Source organism: Protopterus annectens, chromosome 10.part0 (assembly GCF_019279795.1).
Source record: "Protopterus annectens isolate FY-2018-M chromosome 10.part0, PAN1.0, whole genome shotgun sequence".
NCBI classification, from domain to species: Eukaryota; Metazoa; Chordata; order Ceratodontiformes; family Protopteridae; genus Protopterus; species Protopterus annectens.
This window is the reverse complement of record NC_056744.1, coordinates 1,669,555,981-1,669,583,306: the sequence shown is the minus strand read 5'-3', so window position 1 is coordinate 1,669,583,306 and position 27,326 is coordinate 1,669,555,981. Positions and strand designations below refer to the sequence as shown.

General features: G+C 44.9%; 1 protein-coding gene across 1 annotated transcript in view; it reads left to right on the top strand.

Moving 5' to 3' along the window:
• The window catches only part of LOC122813876 (zinc finger protein 271-like), a 313,716-nt gene that overhangs the window by 113,250 nt on the left and 173,140 nt on the right, over window positions 1–27,326 (top strand). The window contains exon 3 of the mRNA XM_044086417.1: window positions 544–870. Within this exon, the coding sequence (XP_043942352.1) occupies window positions 544–870 (327 nt within the window). The remainder of the gene's footprint in view (window positions 1–543; window positions 871–27,326) is intronic.

Here is a 27,326-nt window from a genome sequence, read left to right as displayed (position 1 = left end):
TACCAGGAGTCAATAGAAGAAGTCAGGTTGGTATAGAGAGAGACAAATAGTGTGGGGCTTTGCTTATCCTTTTTTCAGATCCAGCTTCACCTCCCTCTAAACACACAGCTGTTGCATTACACTCATTCTTGATATAGGTCATCTATGTACGTGAGCCTCATGTCTCACTCCTCCAGAGAGTATTACGGTGGCTTCACATTTCTCTCTTCTAGCCACAATGATGTGCTTACTTAGGTTCATAGTTCTTGGGTTCATAGGTAAATACTATGCTACACGTCTGCAGACTTTTATAAACCTAGCCAATAACTAGAGGTCAGAGTCAAACCCTTTGCCTTGTATCTGTGAGATAAAGACCTAGCCATTAAGACAAACCCTCCCCTTAACCATGTCACTAGTTTTGCAGTCAGTTCCTCTGTCTCTGTTTCAAGGAGCTTAACTTTATTCATTCTGTCATGCAAGGTAAATATATGGACATAATTGGTATTGTGGTGTGATGATGTGTAGCAAGTTAGCTTGTTCTTATCTGTATTACTTGTTTCACAGGAACATGCTGTTAATTTGGAAAAATACATTGCAGAAGAGTTTGTAAAGCTGCACCAGTTTCTCCATGACAAGGAGCAAAAACTCATTCAACAACTTAACAGCAAAGCATCAGAAATTCTGAAAGAGACAGAAGAAATTTTTCAATGCATTAAGACTGGCATTACAGAAATCCACTCAACAGTATCTGATATTAACTTGGAAATCAAAACAGAAGTAGAGGCACTGGAAGAGAGAAATGATGACACAGACTATCTGACAACCACTGAGGAATCCGTGTCAGGTGACACATCAGAACATGGAAAACACAAAGCTATTGGAGTTCTATCAGTAAGTCCACCTTTGATTTTTGCTATTTGGAAAGTAAAGTCTTGTTTGCCGCTGACATAAGAAACATTTCAGATAATAACTTCCCATCAGTTTAAATTATGTAAAGTAATATGCTTATTTTTTAATTATTTTGTTTTTGTTTTCTTAATTTTTTTTTCTGTTCATTTGCCAGAAACTGATCCATGGCTTTACATCAAGGCAAACCTTGTCAACTCCCAACATATTGAAATAAACATTTTGAGAACTGATTTGCTAGAAAAACAACAAAATTCATTTCCAAACATGTCAAAACAAACTCGAGTACAAAAAAATTAAATGTCTCAACCTGCACTGACTGTGAGATCTCTGGGTGTGACGACTTCCTTACTTGCTCACCTCATTGATCTCATTTAAAATTAATGATACGTTGGATGAGGTTTGAGTGCTGGGCTATTTATTTAATATAAAGCCATCTGGAGTTATTAATGCATAAATTAAATGTCTCTGATTTTTATATACACAATTTCTGACCCGTGGCTGAACATAATATATCATAGCTGTTCTTTGTTCTAGACAAATACAATTCCTTTACGTATTGCAAGACTCCATTTATCAACGGTTTGCTACAAGGTATCTTCAGATAATAGGTAATGCAAGACAATTGGCTCTTGTGACCATATCTACCTGTCAGTGCCCACCCTCAAATTGTACCTCCTTTGTCAAGGAGTGCCAGACCAGTCAGGCCAGGACTGAATTTATGAATACTTGCCCATACATCCAGTTCCTGCTTTAAGGGAGATAATGTATTACACTGCTAAATTTGCAGTGGAATTCCATTTCAGAGGTGGGAAAGGTGTTTTGTAGTGAACCTCTGTCTCTGCATTGTTTTGTTACCTGGTGGAGATTTGGATCCCTTGTGGCCTATTCCATTAGTGGAGATTCAAAAGATCAAGGACCATTGAATCCCTAATGGCTTGAAAGGCAAGGCATAAGTCTCCCCTCAGAAGTCTATAAGATACTGAATAAAGGGATGGTGCTTCCAGGCTTTTTGGTAGCTTAGAGTTATTAAACAGGTGATCTCCTTAGTTAGGACCCTCTGGAGTCTTGTTAGTTGTTAGACGAGTCTAGTAGGGACATTCCAGAGAGGACATTGTATTCAATAATTGGCATAATTAGTGCTGAATACAGTAGAGCAGTGACCTCTTTGGATCTGGAAGGTATCTCCTTGTTGATTAGCTGTGGTAAGTAGAAGTGTTTCCTGACTTCTTTTGTTATGTGATAATTAAAGGAGAAGGAATTATTAACGAAAGTACAATATCTCTAACTACACTCTCATTTTAAAGTGGTGTATTGATGTCATATGCTGGAAGGAGGGGTAATTTACCAAACTGAATGATATTACACTTGTTAGGATTTAATTTAAGATCATTACTAGCACATCAGTGTTCTTATCACATGGCTTTGGGTATCAAGTGGCCACTTGACAATGACTCAGTTTGAAGTCATCTACAAACCTGGTTAGCCAGAGGTCTTGGTTGATAGTCTGGAAATCAGAAAAGTAAATGCTAAGCAAAAGAAGTCCCAACACGGAACACCATTCATTACCTTCATGTTGTTTGATGAAGCTCCTGCTACCAGCACTGTATGGGTCCTGTCCTTCAGCCAGTTTGCTGTTCATCTTACTACATTGAGCATACTTTCTGTGTTAGTATAGTGCCAAAGGTCTTGGCCAGGTCAAGGTGTGCTGTGTGTATAGCATGGCTGCTGTCAGTAGCTTGTGTTACTCTTTCAAAGACGTTAGGCAGGATTCACGATGGCTTGCACGGAGTCTAAGAGTAGTGTAAGACTCCATGCAGCCATAGCGATCCAGGAACAGCCTGTAGGGGCGTGTAAGAGAGCTCCTAAAACGGCTCTTACACGGACAGGGCATGGATATGCTAATTACCTCACTTGCAGCTGAAAGGCATGCAAATGAGGTAATTTAGCGATCCAGGAAACAGAAACCTGTCCGTGTAAGAGCCATGTTATCTGCAGAAATGTACTCAGTTGACAACTGAGTACCGTTCTGCAAATAACACAATGGAGCCTTGTCAGCTCCAAATAAAGGTTGCATGTGTTCCAGTCAGCATGCCAATGGCCAAATATGTGGCCACTGGCAATGTACCCCCATGCAAAAATGAAATAAAAATGTTTTTTTTTCGGCGATCTTAAATGTAGCGCAGTGCCGCGCAAACGGGCTGCGCTGTAAAAACAGAAAAATAAAAATTTTGTGGGTTTTATGCAAAGCATGAATTTACAATGTAAGGGAATAGCAGGCTGAAAACAACATGGCCACCGAGTAGGGGTTGCTAAGGGGGGAAGCAGAGTGTAAGACATGTAACTAAGCATTAGTAAGCAATCCTATGTAAATGAGTGTTAGGATAGTGAATCGCACTGTCACATAGCAAATGAGCACATTCCCTGGAGTGTAGGAGTAGGATAAGTGGGAGTAACAGAGTAGGAGCTAGGTGACATCACAGGGGGGTATGTATGAAAGAAATGAAGCACATTGGGGCACAGTGGCATGTGAAAGATTTCAGTCACACATCATGGAAGGAGGTGTGTCAACAAGTAGGCATGGGAAAGCCAAGAAATGGAAGGTGTACGCTATGGATAACACCAAAGTTTCTTGCTGGGCATGCATGCGCGCGTGTGCGCGCTAAGAGGCGCGAGTAAGATAGAGTGCGCGTGTGTAAGCGTGAGTGCGTGCGTTTAAGGCAGAGTAAGCATGTAGGAGCCTGTTTAAAGACCTGTAAATTTGTTTGCGCTGCTGTGCACGCGTTTTAACCCGAATAAGCAGATTCTAGTCCGTCTAAGCATGTGTGCGCGCATGTTACCCGCTGTGAGCGTATTTTCGCTTGTATGCGCATCGCTCCCCCCTGAGGAAACAGAAAGGAAAAAAGGAGCAGAAGAAATAGTAGGAAGCTAGCAGGGAATACTGGCAGAGCTAGCAGGTGAAAACAATCAGAAGCAGGCAATTACACAGGCAGAACAATAGCCCAGCCCAGCACTTAAATCTCTGCAAACAACAGTGCAGTATTTTTCTCTCAAGAGACACTGCAACACAGGAGTAAGCTATTAGAAGTGAAAACTGAAAAAGCTTCACTCAGACCAAAAATGCTAGGGGATGCCACAGCTGTTATAAGGAGACATATGCAACATGCTGAGAGTGGTGACTATGCAAATGCTGCTGGACAACCCACAGTGAGGAGACTGAGAAGAGTGTACAGGCCCAGGGTCACCTACCAGGGGTTACATGAGCTGGAGATAGTGGAGCGCTAGAGAGTGGACAGAGACCTCCTACAGCAAATTGTTGAGCTGTGCAGGCCACGCCACACACACAGAACCAACAGAGGGGAACCCATCCCAGTGGAAACCAAGGTATGTGTTGGCCTAAGAATACTAGCAACAGGTACCTTCCAGAGACCAACTGGTGATATGATGGGGATATCACAGGCATCAGCATCCAGGGTACTGCACCAGTTCCTGGATGCCATGTCAGCACATGTCGGTGATCATGTATATTTCCCCAATTCCCGTGAGGTATTGGCCAGCAATATGCGTCTCTTCCAGCAAATAGCGGAATACCCTGAGGTAGTGAGTGCAATAGACTGCACACATATACGCATCAAAGCACCAGCTGGTGAGCGGGGTAGGGCCTACATTAACCGCAAGGGCTTCCCCTCCATCAACTGCCAGGTTGTGTGTGATGCCCAGGGAATAATAATGAATGTGTGTGCTGGCTGCCCTGGAAGCTACCATGATTCCTATATCTGGCATTTGACGCAGCTGTACCAGACATTTGCCAATGGGGACATCCCACATGGTCACTTAGTGGGGGATGCTGGATACGCACTGGAGCCATGGCTGATGACACCCATCAGAAATGCACACACACCTGAACAAGAACGCCATAATGAGGCACACGCACAAACACGAAATGTAATCGAGCGTGTGTTTGGGTTGCTCAAGTCACGGTTCCGGTGCCTGGACACATCTGGTGGAGCCTTGCAGTACTCACCAACTACATGTACTCAAATTGTCATGGTATGTGCTATGCTACATAATATGATTCTGCGAAAACAGCTGCAGCAGTACCAGCATAGGGCTGGGCCAAACAGCCCCCCACCATTGCCAAGGCCATCCCAGGCAGAGCGTGACTCAGAGGAGGAACAACCTGAGCCTGCCCCAGTAGGCAGGAGGAGGCATGCCCAGTATGCCTTGGCCTTGGCAAAGAGGCAATGCATGGCACATACACTGGCTCAGTAGGAACCCTGGAAGTGATACCTCTCTCTGACTCACACATATAGTAAAAGGGATGCCTAAGTTGACACAACCTGCTTTCAAACATGTACAAGGAGTGTAGTATGTGCATCCAACATAGACAGCCCTGCAGCACCACCTGAGGCATGATTGCCATGTGTTAAGCAATGTAGCACCATGTAGTATATTCAAACTTGATGACCCTGACTAACATCCTACCCTCACCAAGCATGATGCCACAATATGAAGACAAGATGATCAATTACAATAATTGGCTTAAGTATTGCTGTTAGTCAAAGGGGATCCAATGCCTGTCAGCCTGGGATGACATGCTGAGAAAGACACGATGCTCCACCCACTAGGGATGGCTTGCACCTATCACCCCTGGCCTTTTGGATACTGGCAAAGGCTGTTGTCACCTCCATAGTGCCTTGAATAGGTAAGGCTCAAAACACAAACCCACCTCCATAGTTATCACAAGGGATAATAACCTAGAAGTAATGCTACCCAATGTCAGACGTCTACACTGCAAGATGCATGCAGTCCAAACTCTCCTCAGCGTGGAGAATGCTGATATCTGTTCTGTAACAGAAACCTTGGATGTTCATCGTGTTACCCTGCTGCAGTCATCACACTTGGGTTATCCTGTCGCACCCGCTAGGGATGGCTTGCACCTATCACCCCTGGCCTTTTGGATACTGGCAAAGGCTGTTGTCACCTCCATAGTGCCTTGAATAGGTAAGGCTCAAAACACAAACCCACCTCCATAGTTATCACAAGGGATAAGAACCTAGAAGTAATGCTACCCAATGCCAGACGTCTAAACTGCAAGATGCATGCAGTCCAAACTCTCCTCAGCATAGAGAATGTTGATATCTGTTCTGTAACAGAAACCTGGATGTTCATTGTGTTACCCTGCTGCAGTCATCACACTTGGGTTATCCTGTCGTCAGGCGGTCCCGCAGTCGGCCGGATTTCCAAAGTGTTGGTCCGACGTCTGTTGCTGTTGCCTCATCCCTGACGTCAGTGTGCCAGGGGTATATATATATATAGCAACCGACGCCATTTTCTTCAGTCTTTCTTGCCGCGCGGTGCCCGAAGCAGAAGCAGTTCGCAAGTGCCGGTTGGCCGACTCCTGAGATTTTTTTGAATTCGAGTTTCAGACCAAAGTCTTCTATAAAGTTAAGTACCCCGTTGGGGAAACTTTTCTTGCCTCAGACCACTGTCAGAAAAAGTTAACAATTGTATTTCTTGTGGGAAGCAAATACCTCATAAGGATTTTCATTCTTATTGTATACCCTGCCTAGGCCCTGATCACGATGATGATACTTGTCATTTTTGTGCTAGATTTAATAAACGTACTATTAAAAGACGATTTGATTTCGCACAACACTTTTTTGGCAGAAAATTTAATTATAACATGCCGTCGGAGCTACCGACTACCGGCGTGCACAAAAAGCGCAGGGAAAAGGATCGACAGCCCAGGCCTAAGCCCAATTCCGAGGCCTCTGTTGATCCGGCCTCCAGTTATTAGTGAGGCTCCGACGCAGCCTCTAACTACCACAGTTGAGGAACCCGAGACTGCTACGGATATTTTGACGGAATGTACTAGGCCTACGCAGCCTTTTACTTCAGGCCCTACCGACTATTTACCTTCCAAGGACGCCGGTACTTCTGAAACACCTTCGCCTTCTGAAGGTGTTTTCAGACCGACTTTTGCAGTCAAAACATTTTCAAAATCGAAGACTCCTTCCAAATCGAAAAAGGCTTCACTTCAGTCTCTTGTTCAAGGCCCTATGCCTAAGAAAAAGATGCTCAAGATGGCTGAAGATCTGATTTCTCTTATCAGGGGTTCCCAGCCTCCTCCTGACAAAAGGCCCAGACAAGAGGAAGAATCTGCTTCCTCTGAACAACTGTCCATGTCTTCGGATTCCTCTGAAGACCAAGACTACTCCTTCTCTCCTTATGAAGATTCTGATGCTGAGGACTCTATTCCCTCAGCTTCCCCTCCAGAAGATTACTCTCTTGGGGAAACTTTACACACTATGAGGGAACATTTCCACTGGGAAGGTCAGGATTACTCTGATTCCAAGAAAAGGCTCAGAGAGTTTCTTTTACTCCCCCAACACAGACCTCTAGCCATCCCTCCTGTTTTGGACATTGTGGACAATGTTTATTTAGAATCCAGTTTCAACCCTGACTCTCTGCCTCCTGCCCCGGCCAAGCCTGACAGATACTACAGAGTACCTGATTCCCATAAATTCCTTTACAAAAGCCCAGTAGCTGACCCAGAGACTATCTCCCAGGGCCCCAAGGGGGCTAAGGCTTCCATGGCTAAAAATCCAATACCTTCTGAAAGGGATTCAAGAGCACTAGACAGATGGGGGGAAAAAGGTTTACACCTCAGCCACTTTAGCTATGAGAGCTCTAAACTGTCAATTTCATATGCTTAAGTATCCGCAATTTCTGATCTCTCAGTTAAGACAAAAGATAACAACCCTTCCTCAACAACCTGAATTGAAAGAATACAGGATTTGTTGCACGCCACCGAGCAGGTGGGCAAACATACCTTACAATGTGGGTTCGACTCTTGGAGGCCTCCTGCAGAGCAGCTGTCACTGGATCAGTTATACGTAGGCATGCCTGGTTAAAGGAACAAAATCTCCCTGAACATGTTAAAGCAAAACTACTAGATGCTCCCTTGCAGCAGGATGTTCTTTTTGGTGTTAAAGCAGAAGAAGTTTTAAAGAAAATGGAAGATAAGGCAAAATCAATGCAGACAGTCAAAGATTTCCTACAGGTACAACCCCCTCACTTCAGCCGAAACTGGCCAACCAAAAATTGGTCCTTTCCAGCCACTGACAGACCTCAGAGGGGTAAATACAGGCACCCAAGGGGCAGAGGACAACCACAAGCTTAGTATAAACCTCACCAATGGACCACTCCAACCCAGAAGGGAGAAGAGAGGTCTCAAGCCCCACCAGAAGGCAAACTCAATGACTTGCACCTCAGCTGGCCAAACAAAGCTCTTTTGTCAGCCCCCCTGGGGGAAAACTAGCATTATTTGTAGACAACTGGCACATGGTCACAAAGGACAAATGGGTCCTAGACATAATTTTACGAGGATACAGATTCCACTTTCACACCTTACCAATAAAAAGAGGAATGCCAAACCTGCCACAAAATCAAAGGGCAGAGGCTCAGAAACAAATTTCAGCTCTCATGGCCATGACAGCCATTCAAAGGGTACCAACTCAAGAGCAAGGCCAAGGATTTTACTCGAGACTCTTCCTAGTACCCAGGAAAAAAAAATGCTTGGAGACCAATTCTGGACCTTTCAGTTCTAAACACTTACTTACAAGTTCCCAAATTCAAGATGCTAACACTACAGCAGCTACTTCCCATGTTGGGCAAGGAAGCATGGCTGGTAACGTTGGACCTCAAGGAGACATACCTGCATGTCCCTATCAGACAAAGTTGCAGAAGATACCTCCGTTTCATTGCAGGCTCAACCCATTATCAATTCTCTGCACTGCCCTTTGGCTTATCTACTGCGCCCAGAGTATTCACAAAATGCCTGGCACCAGTGATTGCATACTGCAGATAAAGAGGAATACAAATATATCCATACCTGGATGACTGCCTCATCCAAGCAGAAAGAAAAGACATTCTCATACAACATCTGGCTTTTATGAAGCATCTACTAAATTGTCTGGGGTACACAGTAAATGAAAAGAAGTCAAAACTAGTACCTTCACAAAAAATGACATTCCTGGGTGCCAGCATGGACACAACGGCCCAGAAGGCTTATCTTACACCAGACAAGCAATTACAACTGACTCAATATTTCAAGACAATGGCAACAAAGACCCAATTAACTGCAAGAAAAATTCTGCAGGCTTTGGGCTTCATGGCATCTTGCATTCTGATAATATCATTTGCAAAACTGCATATGAGGAAATTACAATGGTACCTAAAAAGCATATGGTCTCAACACAGCCACAGCTTGGACACAGTGATATCTCTCCTGCCCTGCCTTCAACATGAATTTCTATGGTGGGCACAGGCATGTCACCTCAACAAGGGTCAGCCTTTCACCTTGCCCCCACCCAGGCAAACTATCACAACAGATGCTTCAGACTATGCCTGGGGGGCTCACATGGCAGGGCAATGCATTCAAGGCCTATGGACTGCAGAACAAAGAAAACTGCACATAAAACAAAAAGAGATGCTAGCTGTACAGAAAGCTCTGACAGCCTTCAAGGATCTATTACAGCCTGGACAACTGGCAATAAAGATGGACAACACCACAGTAATGTGGTACATAAACAAGTAGGCACTCATTCCTATCCTCTTTGCAGGCAAGCAATAATCTTATGGAACACAGCTCTGACCTACCAAGTCCAGTTACAAGCTCACTTCCTGCCAGGACAGAAAAACACATTGGCAGACGACCTAAGCAGAAATATCAAAGATCCCCACGAGTGGAAACCTAGACCCTCAAATATTTGCAATGATAACTCAAAGATGGGGCCTACCAAATATAGACCTGTTTGCCAGTCCTCAAAACTACCAGCTGACAAAATTTTGTACAAGGACATTCCACCAACAAGCTTGGAAAGTGTCTGCTCTCTCCTTCAGTTGGAAAAACCTGACAGCATATGCCTTTCCTCCATTACCTCTTCTCACAAAGGTCCTTTTGAAGGTCAAAAAGGAGAAACCTTGAATGATTCTCATAGCCCCAGACTGGCCACGCCAGCACTGGTACCCACTATTGAAGAATATGGCTCACAGCCCACCATGGATATTGCCTCAAATACCTCATTTGCTCACTCAGCAAGACAAGCAGATTCTGCACAGCCAGATCAAAACATTAAACCTGGCTGCATGGCAAATCAATTAAGCAGCCAACCAGCCCCTCTTTCACAAGCAGTACTGGATGTTATTCTAGAAGCCAGGAGGCCAAGCACCAGGAAGGCTTACTCGGACAAATGGAAAAGGTTTTCTGCTTGGAGCCAAGCTAAAGGCCAAGACAAAACTCAGCCTCATATGCCTCACATTTTGCAGTATTTAGCAGAGATGCTGCATAAAGGACTTTCCTTCTCCTCAATTAAAATCCATGTTTCAGCTATTTCAGCTCACTACGACACAAATCCACCTTTATTTTCAAATCCACTCCTAAGGCAGTCCCTCAGAGGGCCAAAAAACATTAGACCACCTAGAAGAGCTCCTACACCAACATGGGACCTCAACTTTGTACTGGAAAAACTAACATTACCTCCCTTTGAACCAGCTTTTTTTGCAGACCTTCAGTTCCTATCTTTGAAGACTGCCCTGCTCCTGGCAATAACTTCTGCTAGGAGAGTTTCAGAATTACAGGCACTTATGGCAGTGGAACCTTTCCTCATTTTTCATCAAGACAGAGTTTCTCTATGAACTAATCCTTCCTTCATGCCTAAGGTGGTTTCCAGCGTAGCTTTAAATCAAACCATCCATCTACCCACTTTCTTCCCCAATCCATAGAACAAAGGTGAGAGACTCCTACATTCCTTGGACATTCAAAGGCAGCTTCGATATTACTTGGATAAAACTAAGGCTTTCAGAAAAACTGACCAGCTCTTTGTTTCCCATGCTACAGCTTCTCAAGGGAGGGCCATTTCCAAGCAAACCATTTCTAAATGGATAGGCCATTGCATACGTTTCTGCTATACCCATCATGGGAAACCAGTTCCTCCTACCATTAGATCCCACTCTACCAGGGCAACAGCTACCTCTATGGCCTTTCTGAGAGGGGTTCCTACCAAGGAAATTTTAGAAGCTGCAACTTGGAGTTCTGTACACATCTTCACCAAACACTACCACTTAGCTCTTTATTCTAAGTCCAGGGCAGGCTTAGTCACTGCAGTTCTGCAGGGACTCATTGCCTCCTCTAACCCTCTATAATGCCTCCACCCTACCTTAGCTTTGGGACTCAACCCAAGTGTAATGACTGCAGCAGGGTAACACGATGAACATAGTACAGTTTTGTACCTACCATAAATGTAGATGTTAGAGTGTTCACCCTGCTGCAGTCCAGGTTACCCTCCCTCCAACCCCTCTGATCTATTGGCTAAATCTCTGCTATGCCTTACTGATGTATTTGCTTATAGCTGAAGGGTTTTTGTGTCTGTACAGTGTTCTCACTTTTTTGTACTGATTTGGATCACCTTTTTGGAGGCACCTGACATCTGGGGCAAGAAAAACTGAAGAAAATGGTGTCAGTTCCTATATATGTAGCCCTGGCGCACTGACGTCAGGGATGAGGCGACAGCAACCGACGTCGGACCAAGACTTTGGAAATCCAGCCGACTGCGGGACCGCCTGACGACAGGATAACCCAAGTGTGATGACTGCAGCAGGGTGAACACTCGAATATCTACATTTATGGTAGGTACAAAACTGTACTTTCAAGGCTCACAAGAGCACCCTAACACTACCGGGTTACACCTCATACCATGCTTTACAGCCCCAAAACATGGAACAAACTACAAAAGGAGGGTGACTATCAATAATTGTCAAGGATAACCACCCCCCCCAGGTTGGTGCCACAGCAAGAAGCAGAATGGACTATCCACGGGCAAGTAACAGTGGCTAAAACTGACTCCCAGTTTGTAGCCTGCTACAGACCACCCTCCTAACTCCAGGAACCACACTTGGCCTACTTGAGAACATATGAAAATATCAAGGTCTCTCCAAACAACATTATATTGTGCAACTGAAAATACTCAAACATAGACTGTGAGCATTATTCTAGCTCCAACACCCTAGGCCAAAGGTTCCTAGAATTCATAAACCAAAATGCTATGGAAAAACTTACCACTCCCACAAGAGGGGTAAGCATACTGGATGTGATAATCAGCAACATGGGTACTCTATGCCCAAGACGAGAAGTGTATCCCTCACTGGTAAGATCAGATCATAGAGTAATCTCACTGGATATTCACATCCTGACCCCAGTCCCTGAGCAGAAAACCACAGTGAAAAAATGTGTAAAGCAAATGTTGCACACCTCCAAATTGAGGTGGAATCCATTAAAGGCCTTGTGCCTGTGGAAAATATGGGCCAGACCTCAGAACCCTTTATAAATGCATTCTATGAACACATTCAGGAATGCATGGATTATGCAATCCCAAATAAAACCAAGACCCAATCCCATACACGCAGGCATCCAGCCTGGTGGACCCCAGCCATTACCAAACCATGCAAGAGAAGGAGGAAGCTACTACATGATAGAGCAAAACCCAAAAAGGGAAGTGATCTCTGGTATTATGGCAAAAAACTATGGCCACACATAAAATCCTCTAAGGCCAGCTACAAGATGTTGAATCTAGGAATCTTGAGGCAGTGTTACAACTGCCTCATGTACACAGACAACCCCCTCCTCCTCCCAACAAATACAAATATATGTGAGAGATGCAACTATATAGCCAAACTGGAGGCTGAGCTCTCTCAACTCAGTACTGGCAAAACCAGTCAGGAGGAGAAGGTAACCACACACACCACAAACCCAGTCTCACAAAGACCTACCACAACTGCAAACCAAACACATAAACACACAAAAACATACTCTGATGCTGTAATTAAAAATCTACCAAAACAACAGAGGCCCCCAAAGCAGGCACCCAAGCAACCACTACCTCAAAACATAGCACATGCAACACATAGTTCACAAAGTCAGTGTGCCAAACAGTCACAGCCCTTAAGGCCAAACAACATGCCTGATGCACTTGTAATAGGTGACTCCATAGTCCGACACAGTGATGTCCCGCTCACCAGACTGAACAAGGAAAAGGTTACAGTAAGCTGCCTGTTGGGCGCTAGAATGTGCCACATAACACAAGCACTCAGGTCACTCCAAAGCAAGTACAAATATGACTCCATCATTGTCCATGTTGGTGTGAATGACCTGAGACGTACCTCCCTGGACTACATGAAAAGAGACATAGAGGAGCTATCTGATTATGTAGCCCAGGCCGGTATGACCCTGAGCAGCATCTTACCCTCACCAAGAATGATGCCACAGTACAAAGACAAAATGATCAGCTTTAACAATTGGCTCAATTACTGGTGTCATTCTAAGGGGATCCAATGTCTGTCTGCTTAGGATGACATGCTTGACCAGCCACGCTGCTTCGCAAAGGATGGCTTGTACCTGTCACCCCTGGGCTTCTGGATATTGGCCAAGGCTCTTGCCACCCCCGTAGTGTCTTTTTTAGGCAAGGCTCAAAAGACAAACCCACCTCCCTAGAAAACACAAGTGGAAAAAACTAAGGGTAATGCTGCTCAATGCCAGAAGTCTAAACCTCAAGATGTATGCTCTCGAGGCCCTCCGCAATATGGAGAACATCAATGTCTGTGCAGTGACTGAAACCTGGTTCAAGGCTCCTGAGAGCACTACAGCACTACCAGGTTATACCTCATATCATGCATTTCGGCCCCCAAACTTGGACCGAACCACAAAAGGAGGGGGAGTATCCATATTCATTAAAGATACACACACCTCCAGGTTAGTGGCAATGCACGAAGCATCGGAGACCATCCATGTGCAACTAACCGTAGGCAAAGCTGCCCTACAGTTTGTAGCATGCTACAGACCACCCTCTCAAACTCAGGAACCCCACTCAGCCTTCCTGAAGACACTGGAGAGTATGAATGTCTCTCCAAATACCATCATATTGGGAGACTTCAACTAACCAAACATAGACTGGAAGCATTACTCAAGCCCCAACCCCCTAGGCCAAAGGTTCCTAGAATTCATAAACTCAAATGCGATGGAACAACTAGTCACCACTCCCACAAGAGGAGAGGATATACTAGACCTGATCATCACAAACATGGGGACACAATGCTCCACACCAGAAGTATACCCCTCATTGGTGAGATCAGACCATAAATTAATCTCACTGGAAATCCACATCCCGCCCCCACCCCCTGCACAAACGACCACAGTGAAGAATTTCTTAAAAGCCTACTTCACACTTCTTAAGACTGAAATGGTATCCTTCAAGGCCCCTGGGCCAGTGGAAACCACAACCCACACCGCTGAATCCTTTATAAACGCTTTCTACGGACACCTTCAAGAATGCATGGATCATGCAATCCCAAATAAATGGATCATGCAATCCCAAATAAAACCAAGACCCATTCCCCCAAAGGAAGGCGTCCTGTCTGGTGGACCCCAGCCATTAACAAACTTTACAACAGGAGGAAGCTACTACATGACAGAGCAAAATCCCTAAAAGGGAAGGCATCTCTGATCAGTACTAGCAAAAAAATACGATCACTCATAAAATCATCCAAGGCCAACTTTGAGATAAAAATCGCAAAAGACACAAAAGACAATCACAAGGCCTTCTTTACTTATGTCAGAAACCTGGGTGGAAACTCCCAGATATGCTCAGAGTTAGTCCAAAACGACACAAAATACACTGAACCCACAGACATTGACAACATTCTGGCAGACAGGTTTAGTGCAAATCCCCCCCCAAAAGGAGAAATATCTATCCCTGTAGAGTGTAGCCTCCCTAACATCTCAGATGCCCAGGTGAGAGCCACCCTCTCCAAAGCTAAAAACACAGCATCAATGGGACCAGACGGTGTCCCGGGTTGCATGCTACATGAACTCCAAGAGGAACTAAACCCGCATATAAGGCTGCTGTTTAATCACAGCCTTACTACAGGATACGTACCCAAAGAATGGTGTACAGCAACAGTGGTCCCACACCACAAAAGAGGTGCTTCTACGGACCCTGGAAATTACCGCCCCATAAGCTTGACTAGCCTGGTCTGCAAAGCTATGGAGAGGATCATTGTGGAGCTCATAAACAAAGACATTGGGGACCGACAGACACTGGATCCTACCCAATTCGGCTTTGTCAAGGGCAGATCCTGCCTTTTGAACCTGGTTGACTTTTTTGAAACGGTCACTAAGGCCATTGATGAGGGTAAGGCAGTTCACACCACCTACCCTGACCTTGCAAAAGCCTTTGACACAATACCCCACTCAGGCATCAAAGACAAGCTCACCAGCTCAAATGTAAACCCATATGTCATAAGATGGGTTGCAAACTGGCTTAAGGACAGAACCCACAAGGTCAGAATTGCTGGAGCCATGTCAGACTCTAAGCCAGTCACAAGCGGTGTCCCACAGGGCTCTGTCCTGGGACCCCTCTTGTTCAGCATTTATTTTTCCGAGGTGCAAGCAAACATAGGAGGATTGTGGCTGACAAAGTTCGCAGATGACTGCAAACTGGGTGCCATAATTGATACTCCAGCGGACACAAGCATCCTTCAGAAAGGCCTCATAGAAACGGATAACTGGTGCCAGAGCCATGGCCTTAAACTGAACGCCAAAACATGTATAGTCATACCCTTTGGGAAAAACAAGGTACCCACAAATTACCACATAGGTGGTAATCTGTTAAGAACAGAAGAAGTAATCAGGGACCTAGGGACCTAAGTTGACAGTAACCTCTCATTTGACACTCACATTGCCAAGGTGGTTAGGAAGACCTTCTATATTGCCCACCTTATCATGAAAGGATTCACATCTAGATCAAGAGAGGTCATTGTGCCCCTATACTCTTCTCTTATCAGGCCCATAATTGAGTACAATGCCCCATTTGGGATGTACCTTACCCAACACCTGCAGCAGTTAGAAAGACCCCAAAAGTACCTCACCAAGAGGATAAAGGGTCTCAAACATATGTCATATGCTGCCCGGCTGAAGAAACTCTGGCTCTATTCAGTCGCATCCTGCCTACTCAGAGGCGATCTATGCCTGACGTACAAGGCCATGTCCAATTTGGAATTAATGGACATGCTCCACCTCAGAAAATCCAAATCCATCAGAGCCATGAGAGCGAGAGGTGTGAACCTCAACACAGAAATAAATAGGACGTGCTGGAGTGACAGATTCATAACCCAGAGGCTCCCTACACTCTGGAACAGAATCCCAGTCCATGTTAGGCAGAGCCCCTCACTGACTGTCTTCAAGAGAAATCTTGACGAGTGGATGGGAGATTGTAGGTTTACACTGGGGGTCATCTCTGTGTCACTACTAGACAGAGGCACAGTAAACTAAACCCTAAATGGGCATAATATTCTCATTCCAAGGGGTGGCGAAAGCCACACACACTCTGGCTAGGCTTATAAATGCCCTAGGGCAGATAGCCTAGTATGAACCTATGAACCTATGAAGATACAAATTGTACAGGACACTAAGGATAATCACAAGGCCTTCTTAACTGATGGTAGGAACCTTGGTGGGAATTCACAGATATGCTCAGAATTAGTCCAGAATTACAAACAATACACCAAACCCACACATATTGCCAACATCCAACCTGACAGGTTCAGTGCCAAATCCCCTCCCCCCACCAAATGCCCAAATATCTGTCCCAGCAGAGTGCTGGCCCCCTGACATTGCAGATGTTCAGGTAACAGCCAGCGTCTCCAAAGCAAAACACACAGCATCAGTGGTACCAGATGGTGTCCTGGGCTGCGTCCAACATGAACTCCAAGAAGAATGGAACACCAAATAAAACTACTGCTCAATCTCAGCCTTACCACAGTATATGTACCCAAAGAGCAGTGTACAGCAACAGTGGTCCCTCTCCACAAAGGTGGTGCCTGAATGGATACTGCAAACTATCACCCCAGAATCCTGACTAGCTTGGTCTGTGAAGCTATGAAAAGGATCATCATGGACCTCAGAAATAAAGATATTGGGGACCTACAGACACTGGACACTACCCAGTGTGGCTTTCTTAAGGGCAGATCCTGCCCCTTAAACATAGTTGACTTATTTAAAACGGTCACCAAGGCCATTGATGAGAGGAATGTGGTCCACACAGCCTATCTGGACCTTGCAAAAGACTTCCATACAATACCCCACTTGTTCATTATAGATACGCTCACCAGCTTAAATATAAACCCCTATGTCAGTAGATGGGTTGCAAACCAGCTCAAGGACAGAACTGACATGGTCCGAAATGCTGCAGCCATGTCAGACTCCAAACCAGCTACAACTGGCATGCCACAAGGCTCGGTCCTGGGACCTCCCTTGTTTGGTATATATTTCCCAGAGGTACAGGCCAACATGGAAGGACTGTGTCTGAACAAGTTTCCAGATCACTACAAACTGGGCACCATATCTGACCCTCCAGCTGACACAAGCATCCTACAAAAGGGCCTCATAGAAACAGACAACTGGTGCCAGAGCTATGTCATCAAGCTAAATACAGAAAAGTGTATAGTCATGCCCTTTGGAAAAAGAGTAAGTTCTCACCAATTACCACATAGGTGTTAACCCATTAAGTACTTTTGAAGTAATAAGACACCTGGGGACACAAGTTGATAGAAATATTGCATTTGACAACCATGTAGCCGTAGTGGTTAGAGAAACATATCATATACCCACCTAATCATGCAGGTGTTCACATCGAGATCAGGGAAAGATCATCGTGCCTCTTCAGTCATCCTGCATCAGGCACACAATTGACTACAATGGCCCTTGTGGGATGTACCTTAGCAGACACCTCCAGCAACTGTAAAGACCCCAAAAGTACCTCACCAGGAGGATCAAAGGGCTCTAACAGATGCCATGTGTTGCCTGATTAAACAAACTGCAGCTCCACACAGTGCCATACTGCCTACCCAGAGGCGATCTGTGCCTGATGTATAAAGCCATGTCCAAGCTGGAATCAATGCACATGCTGCACCTTGTAAAATCTGAATGCCAGTGAGCTATGCACATGAGACCTGAACCTCAGCACTGAGATAAATAGGACATGCTGTAGTGATTGATCCATAACCCAGAAGCTCCCTCCACTCTTGAGTAAACTCCCAGTCCAGGTTAGCCAGAGAGTCCCTCATTGACTCTCTTCAAGAGGAATCTTGATGAGTGGATGGGAGATGGTAGGTTTACCCTGGGTATCACTTTTATGTCACGGGTAGACAGAGGCACAGTATACTAACCTTGAAAAATGTCATGCCAAACCCCAGTTAAAATGTGTGTTTAAGGACAAACACACTCTCTGACTAGCATTAGAAATGCCTAGGGCACATAGCCTAGTGTTTGTCAATGTCCACCCAAGTTGCGGAATACACTACTAATGTTGGACAAGCCTGGTTTAAGTAGGCCATAGCTGAACGAAATGCAACATGGTCTTATTTGCACAACTGGCCCTTAACCAGTCTGGTGTGCTCAGTATGAATACTTAAAGCAGTGATAGGACTGAAACCCAGGATACTGTCCACCACAGTGAAAGTACTGAACCAGTACACTATACGATATTACAGTGTTTGGTCAGTATGAAAGAATGTTGACAACTGTATGCAAACTATCCCATGGAAACCCTGCAGGCACAGCATAATCCCTGTTGGGTTCAGACACAAAGCAGTTGGGCAGTAAGAACACATGACTTCAACACACAACTATAAATGTGAAATATTGTTGAAGTTAACACACAATCACAAATGTGGTGGACCTCAGATCTCAACATATGGAAAGGTCACACTGGGCATGCTCGCATACTTTGATAAATGAGACATATGTCAGGCAACAAGCCATGCAAAGCCTGAACTGGGCATGCTCACACACTTAGGCCATGTCTCAGTATAGCAGTTGGCCACACATATCTGGCATTTGTATGTGTTAAGCCAGGAACCTCCAACAATACAGCAATCTGCACAGTGCACACAGTTAAATGACAACAGAGACTTAAGTAATATAGTGGATCCCTCTCATATTCAAACATCTTCCACAGATACACAAGTTGTTCATAGAAACAGGGAAAGCTATGGCAATACAAACCTGCAAACAGTTTATCAGCAACAAATATTGTGCATCTGAAACTTAAACATATGGGTGTAGAGGTCAATAATAGGCTGTTTGCCCTAGGCAATACATAAGCTTAGCCAGAGTGTATTTGGCGTCTGCCTCCCCAGTACAGTAGGCTACTGTGCCTCTGTAAAGTAGGTCACAGAAGGCACCATTTAAGGCTAGTGTGCTGTGCCTGCGTCAAGCAGGGACACAGTGGAGATCCCAGGGGTTGAATTTGCAAAGTCACATCCATGTGTCTGGAGTATGCTGGAAGAGGGTTGGCGAGGGGTTATGTCTAACATTAATTGGGATTCAATTCCACACTGAGGGGAGCCTTATCTGCAGTGTCTGGACAATTTCACTGTCAACACTTGCAAGTGATGATTTTGAGGGATTGAAGTGTCTTGCCAATAGTGTTCAGAGATGTCCTCCCTCTGTGGGATATTGCTCTGTAATGTATTGGCTCCCTGCTTCTGTTGTACAGCTTATATATGGCTGGTGTAAACCAGACAGGTTTCCTGTTGTGGAGAAGTCCTGGTTTTATTTGGGATAGCATGATCAATGCAAACCTTCCGGATGCTCATAGAATGCATTTGTCAAGGATTCTGCAGATTGGCCTGTATAATCCTCCAGCATGGATCCTTTGAATTATTCCACCAGAGTCTTCACAAGTGCAAAGTCTGCTTTTGATAAATACTTTGTTTGTAGTGATTTCCTTGCCTGGGGGTGGGGATGGGATATGGATGTCCAGGGAAAGTTGGTTATGGTCAGATATTAACAATGGTTGTCTACCGCTGGTGTGGAACATAGAATCCACATGTTGGTGATGGTCAGGTCCAATATGTATTCCCCCTTGTGGCTGTGGTGAGTGTTTCTGCCATAGCACATGGATGCACAAATTGTAGTGGCTGTAGGGTGATGTTGTTGAGGCCTGAGTAGTTCCCCCACTCAATATTCCTATACCTGAAGTTAACCACTGTAATGGTGTATGTGAACACCTTCATATCCTACACTGTTCCCAGGGAGGCCAAGTGTGGTTTCTGGATATGGGAGGGGTGGTCTGAACTGGTGGTGTTGTGTGTTACAAGTCCTGTGGTCACGAAGCATGGTATAAAACATAACCTGGTAGTGCTGATGTGCATATGTGACCCTGAAGTAGGCGTCTGTTAATGCATATATATGCTATCCCCCATACTGAGGGATAGTAATAGATGTACATACCTCTTTCTAAATAATGATGTCAGCACCCTATAAATACTGCAGGAGAAGAAAAGACGCCCAGTAATTCGAATAGCACGCTCCACTAATGCGTCTCTCTCAAGTGTCATAACATAGTTAGGTAGGGGTTTGAATCCTGCAAATGCTCAGTGTGTGTCTGCGTCTGTGTGTGTGTTTGGGGGTGGAGGGCAGGGTGTTTGCAATTCTCTTTGAAAGAAATGGCCCTTTTGGCAACTGGAATAACACAATACATGATGTATATTCCTCTTTGTAAAGACTGATGATGTCAGCACCCTATAAGTATAGCAGGGGAAGAGAAACCTCCCAGTAATTCTAATAGCACGCTCCGCTAATGCGTTTCTCTCAGGTGTCATAACATAGTTAGTTAGGGGTTTGAATCCTAAAATGCCATGTGTGTTTTTGTCGCACAGTTTGTCAGTGTGGTGGGTGTTGCTTTTATTATAGTATGACATATATTATAACAGTAATTTCATAGGTTCATACTAGGCTATCTGCCCTAGGGCATTTATAAGCCTAGCCAGAATGTGTTTGGCTTTCGCCACCCATTTTAAATTTATTTTGCTATGCCCTTTTTCGAGGTTAGTATACTGTGCCTCTGTCTAACAGTGACACAGAAGTGATACCCGGGGTAAACCTACGATCTCCCATCCACTCATCAAGATTCCTCTTGAAGAGAGTCAATGAGGGACTCTGCCTAACCTGGACTGGGATTTTATTCCAGAGTGAAGGGAGCCTCTGGGTTATGAATCTGTCCCTCTAGCATGTCCTATTTATTTCAGTGCTGAGGTTCAAGTCTCTCGAGCGCATAGCTCGATGGGATTTTGATTTTCTGAGGTGCAGCATGTCCATTAATTCCGGGTTGGACATGGCTTTATACGTCAGGCATAGATCGCCTCTGAACAGGCGGTATGCCACTGAGTAGAGCTGGAGTTTCTTTAACCGGGCAACATATGGCATCTGTTTGAGCCCTTTGATCCTCTTGGTGAGGTACTTTTGGGGTCTTTCCAGTTGCTGCAGGTGTCTGGTAAGGTACATCCCAAAAGGGGCATTGTACTCAATTATGGGCCTGATGAGGGATGAGTAAAAAGGCACGATGACCTCCCCTGATCTAGATGTGAATCCCTTCATGATTAGGTGTTCTATATAAAATGTTTTTCTAACCACTTTGGCCACGTGGTTGTCATATGAGAGATTGCTATCAACTTGGGTCCCCAGGTCCCTAATTACTTCTTCTGTACTTAATGGATTACCACCTATATGTTAATTTGTGGGCACTTTGTTTTTGCCAAAGGGGATGACTATACACTTTTTGGCATTTAGCTTGAGGCCATGGCTCTGGCACCAGTTGTCTGTTTCTATGAGGCCCTTTTGGAGGATGCTTGTGTCGGCTGGAGAGTCGATTATGGCGCCCAGTTTGCAGTCATTTGCGAACTTGGTCAGCCACAGTCCTTCCGTGTTGGCCTGTACCTCCGAGAAATATATACCGAACAAGAGAGGTCCCAGGACTGAGCCTTGTGGGACACCACTTGTAACTGGTTTGGAGTCTGACATGGCTCCAGTAATTCTAACCATGTGGGTTCTGTCCTTGAGCCAGTTTGCAATCCATCTAGTGACATAGGGGTTTATATTTAAGCTGGTGAGCTTATCTATAATGCCCGAGTGGGGTATTGTATCGAAGGCTTTTGCGAGGTCCAGGTAGGCTGTGTGGACCACCATTTCAATGCACACATGAGGTATGTGTGTGCCACATAGAGATATGTACCTGTGACCTTAAATAGTTCCCATGTGTGAAGCCTGCCTCATGTGAATACATGGAATTTGCTTTACACAACATTTTCACTGTGGATTGCTGTGCAGGGGCTGCAGTTGGTATGTGAATATTACAGTGCAATTACTCTATGGTGTCATCTTAACAGTGAGGGATACACTTATGGTCTGGAGCATAGAGTCCACATGTTGGTGATGATCAGGTGCAGTATGTTTTCCCCTCTTGTGGGAGTGGTAACAAGTTGTTCCATAGCATTTGAGTTTATGAATTCTAGGTACCTTTCGCCTAGGGTGTTGGAGCTACAGTAATATACCCAGTCTATGTGTGGGTAGATGAAGTTGCCCAATATACTGGTGTTTGGAGACACCTTCATATATTCATGTGTTCTTAAGTAGGCCAAGTGGGTTTCCTGGGTTTAGGAGGGTGGTCTGTAGCAGGCTATGAACTGGAAGGCAGTTTTACCCACTGTTAGTTGCATGTTGCTGTGGCAACAACCTGGGGGTGTGGTGGGTGTAACCTGGTAGTGCTAGGGTTGCTCTTGGGAGCCTTGAACCTGTTTTCTGTTACTGCACAGATATCAACATTCTCCATGCTGAGTAGAGTTTAGACTGCATGCATCTTGCGGTTTACATGTCTGGCATTGAGTATCATTACCTCCATTTTATTCTCCCCTGTGCTACCTATGTAGGTGGGTTTGTGTTTTCAGCCTTACCACCAGAATGCAAAGATGTGCAGACATTACACTGTTGTAATTAACAGTGGTGTATCAAAAACTACAATGACAATCATACTGTGAATGCATCGGGCATGCTGGGATATACCCACAATGATATCATTACACTGTACTGTTAACAGCATGATAATACTACTACAGTTCTATGTAGTCACCCTGTGCATCAGCACCATGCTATCCTGTTCCTGCATCAATGTTACAGATTGCAGGAGGTGGCACAGTTTCATCATATGCACAGGGTGTGTACTTGTATGCCCGAGTCTGCCATTGACACATCCAATCAACATGTATGTGTGTGTGTGTGTGTGTGTGTGTGTGTGTGTGTGTGTGTGTGTGTGTGTTAGTGAGGGACAACAGTACAACATGGGGCAATGTTGATGTGGTGTGTGTGTGTGTATTTGTTAGCCCTAGGTGTTAGCATTATGCATGTGTGTATGCATGCACGCAGTTCCACCTCATGGCTGCCCTATACGGGTGTTTGTGGGCAGCCACAGACTGTACCTGCCAGGTCATACAGATCACTGTCTCTAGCCATGGACACGGTACCTGTGCCTGGCAGGGGTGCTACGGACAGTATCAGGTACTAAGCCAGACTGGGTACTGTCATCAGAAGCAGTTGGTTGATGACTGGACACATGTCTCTGCTGGGACTGTCCATAGCCACGTGCACGTGGTCTCCTAGGGTGGTCTGATGACAAGCACAGACCCAGCATTGCTGGGGCTGGTACTGGCACTATGGGAGCGGCTGCCGGTTTGTTGTCGTCCGCGACGACTGCCAGCTGCTGATGTTGCTGGCATACGCCCACGTCGACGCCTCAACCATCCTGCATTGCCCTGGCTCATGGACATGTAGTTGTGGAACAGATCTAATGTGTCCCCCCAACGTCTGTCAATGACCTCGCCGACAGTACGGATGGCAGCCTCAACATCACGCATAGTGTCATTTATAGCAGTGCAATGTGCTCTAAGCTCCCTCAGACCCTGTCTGGTGTACCGTTCCATACGTGCCTGTGCCTGCATTACAGCCCGGAACATAGCTGAGGTTGAAAGACCTCTGTGGGGACATCTGACAGGGGCAGTACAACCACAGATGCTCCCACGAGAACCCCTGGACATCTGCCTGTGTGGTACCATGTCAGGACTCTGGCCATGGCTGCTGTGAGGGGATGCATGTGCCACTGATACCACATTACCCTGGTCAATGCCCACTGTATGCTGTCCCTCAGCTAAGGACATTGGTGACAATGGATGTATTGGCAGGATGACTGTGCACAGTGATGGGGTTGACTGCTGTGTACTGTCGATTGGCTGATGAACAACAGACCCTGTCACACATCCCTGTGCCATTACACATGTATCATCATTATCACTATCCCCAGCAGTGGCTTCAGGTTCCCTGCTGCACTCCACCAGAGCAACACCAGAACCTGTGAGAGGAAGACAGGAAACACAGTTTACAATGTGTACACAATGTTACCACAGATGCACACATGGGCACATGCACACATGGGCACATGGGCACATGCACACTCCTCAGTACATGAGATACAAACACACACACACACCTGCAATCCAACACATACAGAATCTGTTTGAGGGTATTATTACTATTATTATCATTAGTATTAATAGTATTGTTATTACACACTCACCAGCATGGATTGGCTGCCTTGCTGTTACTCCAGAGGGACCTGCACAAATAAGACCGTTATTGTCAGTGGGCACAACTGTGCCATTGATACTGAGAGTATGATACAGTACAGTAGTACAACAGTTGGCTTTCACAAGTGTACTGATGATATTGAGAATATCAATCTTGCACAGGAATTTCCAGGATAACAGCTACACACACAGTACATATCTCACACATGCATAAATGCACACTCCATGTCCACATGCTGTGTGGCTCCAGCCTCCATTATTACACATGTCTGTGGATGTTGTTGTTGGGCTGGAGCCACAACACTTAGGAGGAGCTCCTCCAGTCTGGTGAGGGGGGGTGGATAGGTACCCCACCACCTGTGGCAAGCTGTTGCCTGTGGATATCAGATGCACGCTGGTGGACATTTCTAATTAAATCACTGCAGTGATGGCGTACCTGCTCATATGTCCGGTTATGCATGCCTATGTCATTTACCTGACTGACAAGGTCTTGCCACAGTGCAGCCCTCTCCTGCTGGTTCTGGCTGGTCCGGGAAAAGTGTTGAAAAATCCCGCACCAGGCTCTGGTGCATCTCCTATCCTCTGCAGCCGAATAACAGGGGTTGCGCTGATGCACCATCGCCCTGGAAGGAAAAGAAAAATATGTGAGCAAGTAATATGGCACACCTAATACTCTACTGTACTGCTATCATTGAACTGCCATATATAGCATCTGTCTGTCTATCAGGGGATACACATGTAAATTAACACATATCAATGCTCAGCCAACAACTGTATGACAGTGCCTGCCACACTCCATACAACAAACTAGTATACACCAGCACTCGGCACACTGTTTGAGGTCCAGTGCACAACCTCACACTGGGGGTATGTATCAAGCTAATGTATGGGGAATATTGTCATCCCATGCAATGCATGCAATACACAGTTACAGTTTCAATGATAATGCACCCCAGTCTTTGCTGCCATACCCCTACCTACACCGCAGTCATATTCAGGGAACCACAGCACAACATATGGCAATGTAGTATGTTTGTATCCCAATAACTGACACAGCTTTCTCTGGCCTCACACCGAGGACACAACACTACCATGACAGGCACAGTCATGCTGAGCAATCACACCATTACAGACCATGCACACAGTCAGTGGCACACTCATTCCACCTCACATAGTTGGTATTGCAATGAGTACATGTGTGTGTGCATTGTGTCATAGGTAGGTACTATGCTATTGGCCCTGGGCCTAGGGCAGCATAGTGTTATGCTACCCTGCCCCTTGGGTCACATGTAATGTGATTGTACTTGCTCCTGTCAAACAGTTACACAGGGTGACTCATATGGCATAGTGTTTTGGAATGGGGTATGGTACTCCAGTATCCACACTGGTGTTCAGTCCATGCTTTTGTCACCAGGCACTTGTTGCAATATATATATATATATATATATATATATATATATATATATATAGAGAGAGAGAGAGAGAGATATTCATATACATACATATCTCTAGACATTCATATCTGTCTGTATATGTGTATGTATCTATATATATATATATATATATATATATATATATATATATATCTAGATATGTATGTGTCTATTACATATATATGTATATACATATTCTATCTATCTATATATGTCTATTTATACATACTATCTCTATGTACACATATATGTGTATTTTATATATATATATATATATATATATATATATATATATATATATATATATATATACATGTATACATATATATATATATATATATATATATATATATATATATATTTTTTTTTTATTTACACATACAAATACACATGCTAACATTCTTCTAAACATCCATTACTGTACAACCTACATTGTACGTTGTACTACAACCTACATTGATATGTGCACATATCGACCTTCAACTACATATGTATGTCCAGCCTTCACTAACAGTTGCAGTATGTCCCTTGCCCTATGCACATCTTCATATACATATAGATACAGACTGCTAACACATATGGAGGGTTCACAGTATGTAGATTATTAGATTATGTAGTGTACATTACCTTTGTTTCTGACTGCTTTTTTTGATGGCTTGCTGCTGGCTGGCTTGCTGACTGTGTGCCTTGCTGCTGGCTGTCTGCCTTGCTGCTGTATGGCTTGCTGCTGTCTGTCTGCCTTGCTGCTGTATAGCTTGCTGCTGGCTTGCTGCCTTGCTGCTGTATGGCTTGCTGCTGGCTGTCTGCCTTGCTGCTGTATGGCTTGCTGCTGGCTTGCTGCCTTGCTGCTGTATGGCTTGCTGCTGGCTTGCTGCCTTGCTGCTGGCTGTCTGCCTTGCTGCTGTATGGCTTGCTGCCTTGCTGCTGTATGGCTTGCTGCTGGCTGTGTGCCTTGCTGCTGTCTGCCTTGCTGCTGTATGGCTTGCTGCTGGCTGTGTGCCTTGCTGCTGTATGGCTTGCTGCCGGCTTGCTGCTGTCTTGATGGTTTTTTATTTGTATTTATTTTTATTTTTTTTTGGTCTCTCTCTCTCTCCCTCCAGTTGCTGCAATGATATTATTGCATGTGTGGACTGGGAGTACAGGCTGCTTTTGTAGGTATCTGCACATGTGCATGTGATGGCTTCTCCACCAATTGTTAGCCAGCATTTACTAATTGCATGCAGCCTGCTGTGTGGTAATTGCAGTTCTCACTGTAATTTCAGGACAGTGCTATAAAATGTTAGGTTAGGTAGGCATAGTCCTTTCAGTTTTTCAAGGTGGGGACCATGCTGGTTTGCTGTGGACACTGTTCTGTGAGTCAAAAGGTTGGTATGTCTCTCATATCTAAGGCTGTGTTGTAGGCACTGAAATGCATGTTGTACTGAAACCTGACTGTTGCTTCTTCCAGTTCTTTCTTTTCAGTGTGTATATTAACTC